An 11,015-nucleotide genomic window follows, 5' to 3' on the forward strand; every position below is an offset into this window, starting at 1 on the left:
ATATGTCAAAATTCAAGTCATAATACAGATACTCCTCACAGGGGAGTCTGGTGGAGCTGGAAATTGGAGGTCGGGCTCATTGTAAATGCATGGAATAGGAGAAGGAACGCAATCAAACAAGCCACATCACTATTTATTTCCCCGTATTCAAAAGATCAGACGCTGTATGCAAATGATGGACTATCTTTGTCTTGGCCCGGGCGCTTGAACGGTTGGGAGTGAAAATCTTGAGTGCTTACACAACACGTATTCTGTTTCATCTCCGCAACCACCCTGACCACAATCATTATAACCTGTCTTGATGATTACACCAGAATATCTGACCCAGAATTTCTGAACCATAATCATCAACTTCATTGGGCCAGGTACATTATTGTGTTATGATTGGCTCTGATTGCAAGACATAATACCAGGGTAGGTCATAAATCTATGGGGTATGACACAGTCCGTGCTTGTTCTATGTAATATAGAGTGATGTTTCCACAGTTGTTGGGAACGGTTTAAACTCTGGATTAGTATATAATAGTGATGTTTCCACAGTCGTTGGGAACAGTTTAAACTGTGGACCGGTATTATAATAGTGATGTTTCCACAGTTGTTGGGAACGGTTTAAACTCTGGACCGGTATTATAATAGTGATGTTTCCACAGTTGCATCATCAGCACTCACCTGTGACCCCCAGCACAGAGACCCTCACCTGTGACCCCCAGCACAGACCTGTGACCCCCAGCACAGACCTGTGACCCACAGCACAGACACTCACCTGTGACCCCCAGCACAGAGGAGGGCTTCCCCTCAGAGGCTCCTCGGATGGCCTGGACCGTGATGAGATACTCTGTCCCAGCCTCCAGTCCTGTACAACACACACACACACACACACACACACACACACACAGCAGGTTAGGAGTTATGTAACAGAGCATATACACTTGGAATAACAACAATCTAACTCAAACCTGCCCTCAGTGGGATTGAATTTACTGAGTAAAAAGTATTTGTTATTTGATTAATTTCATACTCCTCTAGTTCCAACACTCCCCTGGTTCCAACACTCCCCTGGTTCCAACACTCCTCTGGTTCCAACACTCCCCTGGTTCCAACACTCCCCTGGTTCCAACACTCCCCTGGTTCCAACACTCCCCTGGTTCCAACACTCCTCTGGTTCCAACACTCCCCTGGTTCCAACACTCCCCTGGTTCCAACACTCCCCTGGTTCCAACACTCCCCTAGTTCCAGAGGTCACCTGGTTCCAATACTCCCCTTGTCCCAACACTCCCCTGGTTCTAACACTCCCCTGGTTCCAACACTCCCCTGGTTCCAATACTCCCCTGGTTCTAACACTCCTCTGGTTCTAACACTCCTCTGGTTCTAACACTCCTCTGGTTCTAACACTCCTCTGGTTCTAACACTCCCCTGGTTCCAACACTCCCCTGGTTCCAACACTCCCCTGGTTCCAACACTCCCCTGGTTCCAACACTCCCCTGGTTCTAACACTCCCCTGGTTCCAGAGGTCACCTGGTTCCAATACTCCCCTAGTCCCAATACTCCCCTAGTCCCAATACTCCCCTGGTTCCAATACTCCTCTAGCTCCAGATATCCACTAGTTCCACCCTCCCTCCCTTCCTCCACCCTCCCTCCCTCCCTCCCTCCAGCGCTCCCTCCAGCTGACCCACCTAGGATGGAGTGCGTGGTGCGGGCCTCCTGGCTCCTGATCACTTTGGTCTCCTGCTCCTGGCCGTCTGGGCTGGCGTGGGTCAACCTGAAGTAGTCCAGCGCAGCCGACGGGTTCTGCCAGTCCACCTGGATGGAGTCCTCCGTCTGGCCCAGCACCCGGATACCGTCCACAGCTGACACATCTGGGCGGGTAGGGGAGGGGAAACAGAGGGTCATTCACCCCCTAAGGCCCGAGTCTAGGGTTGCCAACTTTCTCACTACGGAATACGGGACAGGGGGGGGTTGCAGGAGTTGACGCATTTATGCTGTATGTATGCATGAGGGGGCCTGTGATTGGATGAATATACTGTACATGGGACAAGGGAGGTTGAAATCCGAAAACTTTGACTGTGTTTGATATCATTCCTCATTCCAGTCCATTCCAGTCCATGCATTACAATAAGCCCGTCTTCTGATTTCCTTCTGATTACCTACCACCACCTTCCGATGGTATAAAACCATAAGTGGAAGCAATAATGGTGATATCTCCATTTTGCTCTCTGGCTCGAAAAAACCTCTCTAGAGGTCGTACCGGACCAGTGGATGTTTCTGGTTTGTCTGATTTGTGACATTTCGTGTTTCCTGTGTGTTTATGATTGTTTCCAGTCACTTCCTGCTCAAATCTCAACATGTGAGGGATGTCAAATATAACGACACACACAACAAATTAGAGACAACAAAAGCAGGCTCGCATGTTAACGTCAGCTGTGTTCTTTCTTTCTTTCTTTCTTTCTTCTCATCGTCCTTTCTTTCTTTGTCTCTTTTTATCTTAAACAAAAAAAAAATCTTCAAAAATGATCCCCGAAACCATGCGAAGCACATAATAAACGTTTGAAGTGAAAAGCGTCTTCGATGCGAACGGGGGAATGCCCGCCTCCGCGCTGAGAGCTGGTCCCAGCCAGATGAACAGTCCTTTTTTTCCCCTCATGCCCTTGAGGAATGCCATGCACTAAGAGTCTTCTCCACAGCCACGCCACAAACCAGCCCCGCGGCCCCCCGGAGCTAACCTCTTCCTCCTCACTTTACCACATCAGTGAACCAGCCCCTAATGTCTATAGAAGGTTTGTGAGGCTTCTCCCCTACTCAGACAGACTAATTTAATTATCTCTAAAATCGTAATTGTAAACAAACGGTCGCTGAGTGATTCGTTCAGTGCAAGCAGATTGGCGGTCGCTTGTGAGTGTAAATGGATAGGGCATGTGATGAAAGGGACACGATAGCAGTTGTATATATAGGACATATCTGCCATTCACCCCTCCAACATCACACAGTTGAAAGAATTCTGCATGGAGGAGTGGAAAAAACCTTCTCCCAGTCGATGTCAGAGGCTGGTAGACAGTTATTAGGAAACGTCTCTAATTGAGGTTATTCCAGCCAAAGGGGGTAATACCAGCTATTAGGGCATAGGGTGTCCTAACTTTTTCCTCAGAAGGAATTGGCATCTTTGTTTAGTTTTTTTGTTAAATAAGTGATAAAGTTCAATTTTCATCGTTTTTGGTTCAATCACATCACCTTTATCTATAGGTATTGTTTGAAAGAAGATCAAATATTAATATGTCCATATATCTTAATGTAAATGTAAATGTAAAAAAATAACATGGAGTGTCCTAATTTCTTTGCATGACTGTATATGCCATTTAGCTGACGCTTTTATTGAAAACGACAGTGAGTGCATATATTTTTCAGTATACTGTATATAGTCCCAGCGGGAATGTCTGGTTATGGTTAAACCTACAACATGCAAAGTGTGAGTCGAGAGACAAACCCCCCCTCTGCCCCCTGCACAGGTGTCCCCTCTCACCTGTGGTGGCCTCGATCATGTCCGCTTTGCTGTGGATCTCGTTGATGATGGCCGTCACCTGGGTGATGTAGGTGACCCCGGACGACAGGCCCGTGATGAGGTAGGAGGTGTCCGTCCTGGGCACCGCCACCTTCTCCATCTCCCCCTCGCCCCCCTCAGGGTGCCAGGTCAGCTCGTAGCGCTCCGCCCGCTGCACCGCCTCCCACTCCACCAGGAGGGACGCGTCGGTCGCCGAGACCAGGCGCAGACCCTGAGGACCCAACACTGGAGGGACGGACAGACACGGAGAGACAGGGGTTAATTCTCTCTCTCTCTCTCTTTCTCACTCTCTCTCTCTCTCTCTCTTCTCTCGGAGGCCCTAAGGGCCCAACACTGAAGGGACAGAGAGACACAGAAATTAAGGCTTTCTCTTTTTTCTCTCTCCCTCTCTCTTCTCTCTTTCTCTCTCTCTCTCTTCTCTCGGAGGCCCTAAGGGCCCAACACTGAAGGGACAGAGAGAGGTGAAAGCTTTCTCTCTCACTCTCTCGTGCTCTCTTGCTCTCTCTCTCTCCCCCCCTGTGTGACTTGATCTAATATAAACAACAGTTTGAACTTTGCGGGTTTTCTCCAAAACCTGAGATGGAAATTGCAAAAAAAGATTGCTTTTCTGTGGTTTTACAGTGTGACACCGAGCCAGAATCCTTCAATCACGACGGTGGAAAATACTGTCGGGGGGCCGAATCAGAGAGAGTATATGTGGGGGACCTTTCAATAACAACGCGAGACCATAGGAGAGAGACAGACAGCGAGTCAGCAATGTTTTTAACTCACTTTCCACGGGGCCCAGATATTCCTGCGGGCCCGGGGAAATGCGAAGACCGCAGTTACGGTAGGTGGTGGATTTTTAGGAACTAAAAAAAAAAGCGTTTAGAAACCAAGCGAAGTGTACGACGTCGGGGGAAAAGTGAAATGGGTGGTGAGGCCTGCGGAGACCACATTTATCAGGAAGGAATGCACAGCAGGTTTGGACATTGTTGCACATGGCCGAAAGAGGCAGGAAGTGGAATGTTTTTCTTCAATTTCAGCGGGAGCTCTCTCTCCCCGTCGTTTCCATCCACTGGCAGTTCGTCCGTACGTCTGTCTGTCCTGACTTGCCTCTCAGGACACATGCTGCCAGTACCATGAATAATATTTCGGAAAGGCAGAGGGGACGCATAAATTAACGATCTAAAGGCTTCTGGAAAAAACCTGGAGGAGAGGGAAATGTGTGTCCTCGCTGATTGTTAACGAGGGAAGCATATTTTGATGAAGAAAATTACTATCATAACAGAATTATGTTTGGGCTCTATTTAAAAGTGGGAGAGTGTAAATCAGTGGCCCGGTTGGAGGAGCCAAGGATACAACAGAATTAGTGTTTTTAGAAGGAGCGAAAAAATGGGCTTTCATTCAAGTGGGAGAAACGTGCTCTTGTGTAGTTGTAACAGGGGGAGGCTGGTGGAGGTAGAAATCGGAGGACGGGCTCATGTGTGGTACCATTCCTTGTTCCATTCGATGCATTTACAATGAGCCTGTCCTCTGATGTCTACCTCCACCAGCCTCCAATGAGTTGTAATGAATAATAATGTGGGACACCATTTATATACTGTATTTATGACAATATTATGTGACAGCAGCTGGTGAAAGCGGGAACAAGTCGGCAACCAATCAAAATGTTGAAAATCAGTGACACTTGCTAGTCAAGCCAAAACATTGCAATGCAATGGATTCGGTGAGTAATCCCCACTACTCTACACTAACTAGTTAGTAGCAATGGCGGCTGGCCAATAGAGGGCGCTAGGGCGCCGCCCCCACCTTCCAACGCAGCCCCACTTCTTGTAAAATATTTTTTTAAATAAACATTGTTTATTCATAAAATGCGGCTGATATTCTGTCGGCGCCTATCAGCATTCATTAAAAATCCTCCAATACAATAAACATTTTATCTGTGTGTGTGTACAATTCACTGTGAAAATACATAGGGGAGGAGTCGGGGCGCCGGCCGAATGGCAGTCTATCCAAGTCCAAATACTTTTGGCTTACACGTGAGCTGTAGCAGCGCTCCAATTGGCTGTCTCCTATTTCCAGAAAAGTGCGCCCCGAGCATGCGCAGATTATAGGCTTACCTATGCTGCAGCCTAGGGCCACTACCACTAGGGGTAGTAAAAATAAAAAAAATGGTGAGACTTGAGAGCCCTGAATATCCGGTTGTTAAGTCTGACGTCAAACGTGACGTTTTGCAATTTCCGGCTCCAAACCAGAAATTCTCTGCACCAGAATACCAGTGTACTACAGCGGTAGAATGACAGTTTAATCGTTTTTTAGACTCGGATCTATTCATACAACAAGGGACACAGCACTTTCCCGTTTTCCTGTCAGGGTATTTGAGCCTCGGAAAAGCGCTATATAAATATAATTAATTATTATTATTATTGCGGCATTTCGAAGACAGCGCCTCAGCCAACTTTGGACCCGGAAACACGTCGCGACTTAACAACCGATATTCGGACAGACAACAGGACAGCAACAGAGAGACAGACAACAGGAGAGGAGAGCAATAGAGACAGAACTGAGGTGAGGTGAGCAACAGAGATAGTTCAGGATGATAACAAACAGTTCAGTATGACAGAGACAACTAATAGAAAGACAACTGTATGATTATAGAGTTTACATGTTCAAGGAAATATTGTATGATAATAGAAAGGTACACTTTAATTTAATTAAAGAAGTAACAAAGAACACATTTATTATCACAATTGCATTGTGTTCCATGTCTTTCTCCATTGAATAAATAATGCCTAGTTGAATGGCTAAACAAGACAACTGTCTGGACAGTACTGCTAGAATTATACACCTTACCGCTGCACAGATAGACAAAGGGTTTAAGTCCATTCTGTTAACATTAGGTCTACTCTGCTAACAAAGACTATTCCAGTTGATTTGTCAGTTGTTGTGCATTATATTTTTGTTGTTTGCAGTTTGCCCTTTAATAATTTATATATAAAAATAAGTTATATATATATTATATATATATATTCTCATGCTAAAATCGACTGTAAATCCAGATTTTAAAGTTGATATTCTTCCCCGTGGAGCATGCCCCCATAACCTGTGCCCCACCCAAAAATGTTATCACCAGCCGCCACTGGTTAGTAGTGGGGATTACTCACCGAATCCATTGCATTGCAATATTTTGGCTTGATTAGGGAGTACGTCATTGATTTTCAACAACGCTGGATTTATTTTATTTTTCTATTCTTTTTTCAGAAAAAGGTCTGAACAGTCGGTTGGCGACTTGTACCCGCTTTCACCAGCTGCTGTCACATATGTGTAGGCTGCCACTCAGTTGTGAAAACAAATGACACAAAAAGATTGATGAAGTTTAAACATTGTTAAAAGGTAGCGTGTGTTACATTCGTCAACACCCCCTCCCCGCCCCCCTCCAAGAGACCCGAAACCCCCATTTATCAACCCAACCCCACTTCACAGTGACTCGCTCGCACACTACCTTGTTTTCACACTGTCTGCCATCGCGGAAAGAACATTAAGGTCCAATTCAGGAGGTGAAACTCCAAAACCGGATTCCCCGACCAAATCCTCCACATCTGCATGTCATTGATCCGGCAGGCCATTGATCCTCATACGGCGAGACTAACGATAACACCCGTTAGGTTTTCTTTTGATGATTTATCTACACATGCGTGACTTATTTATCGTTGCGAAAACAGTTCTGATCTGGAGGCCGTGCCCCTGTACGAACTCCTCACTCAGTTCTAGCGAAACGTGAACGTGGCTGCCAGGGGTTTCCTCCCTGGGTGGTTGAAGACAAACATCAGCTGCTGATGGCCTACCTCAACATCTCATCGTGTAACTCAAACACAAACACGTGGGAGATAGATTAGTGTAGGCCTATGCCATCTATATATGTAATATATGCCATGTCGCTGACGCTTTTATCCAAAGCGATTTACATTGCAGTGAGCGCATACATTTTTCAGTGTATATTGTCCCGGCGGGAACCTAAGCGGTGTTGGCTCCGTGCTCCATCATCTGAGCCACAGAGGACCGAAAGGCATCCTTGGCACAGGAGGGAGAGAACCAATTTATTTCTCATCTCATAGAGCCCATTTCAGCTCTTTGTTCTACTGCTCTTCCACACACTGTACCTAGCACCCAAAATCAACACATCCCTCTCGCTCCCTCCCCTCTCTCTACCTCCCCTCTCTCTCCCCCCCACTCTCCCTCCCTCCCCTCTCTCACTTTCCCCTTTCTCTCCCTCATCCCTCCCCTCTCCCTCCCTCCCCTCTCTCTCCCTCCCCTCTCTCTCATTCTCCTCTCCCTCCCTCCCTCCCTCCGCTCTCTCCCCTTCCCCTCTCTGTCCCATTTACATTTACATTTTTGCCATTTAGCCTTTACCCAAAGCGAAATACATTTGACTAAGTAAGTGAATCATCTATCCACCAGTCATAGCAGGAAAAAGTAACGCTCAGGCCAGGGACCATTAGCAGTCGTCATGCTAGAAGAAGGATTGTTTATTTATTTATTTTTTCCCTTTCTCTCTCCCCTCTCTCTCCCTCCCCTCTGTCTCCCCCAATCCCCCACAACCCTCTCCAACTCCCTCGGACACCTCTCTGTTGGTGTTGGGAGTAAATCAACACCTCTTCTGTGTATGTTTGGGTAAATCTTTCCATATTTCACAGCTTGAGGATCTGGAGCTCACTTGACGGTTTTAGTATCACCTGCTACTGTGTTACGGGGGAGGCCCGCGAGGCCAACTGGATTTGGAGCAAAGTAACACCTTTAGACCCCTTGAGTGGCAGGTAAATGGCAGGTAAATCTACCCATTACTGTCACTCTCAGACGTGTGGATGAAGTGTGCTAAGCTGTCAACATGTTTGACCTCTTTCTTTTCTGCCTTTTCGTGAAATTGCTTTAAGTGTGGATGACACCTCTAAACCCTGAGGCCTCTGGCGCAGACACATTCTCTGCATTCCATCCCTGTCAATCACTATGATTAGAGTATAACTAGAGTTATTGATAGAATGTGATAGGACATTAGTGTGTCAGGAATAATATAATGTGATTGACAGGACATTAGTGTGTCAGGAATAATAGAGTGTGATAGACTGAGTGTGATAGATGGATAGAGGTGTGGTGGCCGTTGACCCCACCTGGTCAAAGGGTAGACATGTCTAAGAGAGACAGCAGCACTTACCACTAGACAAACCAATGATGTTTACATACATCAGGGGAGGCTGGGGGAGGTAGAAATTGGAAGACAGGCTCATTGTAATACATGGAATGGAATGAGGAATGGTATCAAATACACAAATGGTGTTTGGTACCATTCCTCATTCCGCCCCATCCATTACAACAACCCTGTCCTCTGATTTCCACCCCCACCTGCCTCCCAACCCTCCCAATATCTACTATAATTATGTCCCCCCAATATCTACTATATGTGACACGGTCTGGTGAAAAGGTCCACATGTAAGCAATTCTCAAATGACCATTTTCTTTTTTTTCGTATCACAAAAGTTTAACTGTTGAAGAGCCCAATCGATATACCAAACAGACATATTATGTGCTATATCATGACATATTCCAACATCTACTATGCCCCCCCCCAATATCTACTATATGTCCCCCCCAACATCTACTATTCCTTGAGCTCACCCTGAGAGCAGTCGTCGCCGAAGAACCCGTCGTCGCAGACGCACATGCCGTCCACGCAGCGCCCGTTCCCCACGCAGTCGTTGAGGCACCGCTGCACGCCGCAGTCGTCGCCGCTGGCGTGGGCGAAGCACACGCACTTGCCGTCCACGCAGTGGCCCTTGTCGTTGCAGTTGCCCGGGCAGTCCTGGTGGCTGCAGTCGTGGCCCGAGAACCCGGTGTGACACACGCATTTGCCGTCCACACAGCGGCCGTTGTCGTTGCATTCGTCGGGGCAGGTGGAGACGCTGCAGTCGGGGCCCTCCCAGCCGGGGTTGCACTCGCAGCTGCAGGTGTCGTGCAGGTAGGTGCCGTGGCCACTGCAGCTGGTGTCCACACCTGGGGGGGATTAAGGGGGGGGGGGTTAAGTGTTTGTGGGGGGGTGGTTATGTTAGATGTGAAGCTTCATGTGCTTGGAGAAGTTGAAATGCTTTTGGTGTTTTGGTGTCAGTCGTTTTAAAAAGGGGGTTAAACTTGACATGAAGTTATCTGTATAACTGTGTTGTGACTCAGTCACTAATAATGATCTTAATAATAGTCTATTAACATGCTGTTACATCGTGTATAGCTTTATAATGACATAGTAATAACACAAACTACTCGACTTGGTAATAGTACACCATGCAATTGCCCGGGACTATTGTGGAAAACTGTTAGATGTATTGCATTACTTAGACATGTGCTATTCTCTCATAGTGATGTCGAACCACACTCCACGAAAAAGTTTTCCGAAAGGGCTATTCAGCTGTCCTTGTGGCGGAACCCTTAAAACAACCATTTTTTGGAGTTCCATATAGAACCCTTTTCCCCACGGAACCCAAACATTTTCAAACGGTTCTAGAACAGGCAAAGAACCCCTTTGGGGTTCCAGGAAGAACACTTCCTTCTAAGAATGACAGTTTAACATCTATACCTCCTGCTCCTCCTTTCCCACAGCAGCCCCCGGCGCACTGGGTCTTCAGGTAGGTCACCTCCTCCTCCAGCCCGTTGACCCGGTACATGAGCTCCTTGAAGCTCTCTGACTCGGCGCAGTCGCACGTGGGGGTCTGGAGACGGATGTTGTGCCTGAAGACGATGTCATTGTCCCCCTGGATGGTGGTTGCCCCCTGGACAAGCTCCTGAGGTAGGCCCGAGGCTTGGTCCTGGGAGGGGAGGGTCTGCATGGCTAGTTTACAGTCACCGCTGTTGGGAAGGTCGATCTTGTAGACGTGACTGAAGGTCACGCCCTTCTCGGGGGCCGCGGCGGGGGGAAACGTTGCTGCACAGAAGTGGGTGAGGGAGCAGAGTATGCCTAAGAGGCATAGGGCTCGGACGAGCCAGGGGAGTCTAGTGGTCATGGCTAGAGGGAGAGATGGCAGGGAGGGAGGGAGAGGGAGGGAAGGAAGGATGGGAAGAGAGAGAGGGATGAGGGAGAGGGTGGGAGAGAGAGGTAGTGATGGAAAGAGTGAGAGAGAGATAAAGAGAGAGAGTGGGTGAAGGATGGAGAGAGAGAGAGAAACCGGTTAAGACTCTCATATCTCAATGTTGAGAAGCGCTGTGCGCTTTGGTGCTTTTTCTAGGTCTATTACACTTTTTTCCCCAGACAGGGCATAACTTTTAATTTACAAGCAGTTCGATTCAGACTGCTGTTTAAGAGGTTACATTACAGTCAATGAGCCAAGCTGCAAATTAACAAAGGAACGATGAAGCATGTCTTCATCCAGCTCTCCTTTTCCTTCTCCTCCGGCAGAAACCCTGCAGTCATCACTTTAAACTAAGCACATTTCATCTGAAC

The 11,015-nt window shown here is 47.4% G+C and overlaps 1 protein-coding gene across 1 annotated transcript in view; it reads right to left on the minus strand.

The window, feature by feature from the left end:
* The window catches only part of tnn (tenascin N), a gene marked incomplete at both ends in the record, with an annotated part of 28,468 nt that extends 17,890 nt beyond the window's left edge, over positions 1-10,578 (minus strand). The window contains 5 exons of the mRNA XM_080546892.1: positions 764-853; positions 1,674-1,856; positions 3,515-3,778; positions 9,206-9,580; positions 10,155-10,578. Coding sequence (XP_080403018.1) covers positions 764-853; positions 1,674-1,856; positions 3,515-3,778; positions 9,206-9,580; positions 10,155-10,578 — 1,336 coding nt within the window. The remainder of the gene's footprint in view (positions 1-763; positions 854-1,673; positions 1,857-3,514; positions 3,779-9,205; positions 9,581-10,154) is intronic.
* Between the last annotated feature and the right edge of the window lie 437 nt (positions 10,579-11,015).

Source organism: Nansenia antarctica, assembly GCF_963989245.1.
Source record: "Nansenia antarctica genome assembly, chromosome: 16".
Lineage (NCBI taxonomy): Eukaryota > Metazoa > Chordata > Actinopteri > Argentiniformes > Microstomatidae > Nansenia > Nansenia antarctica.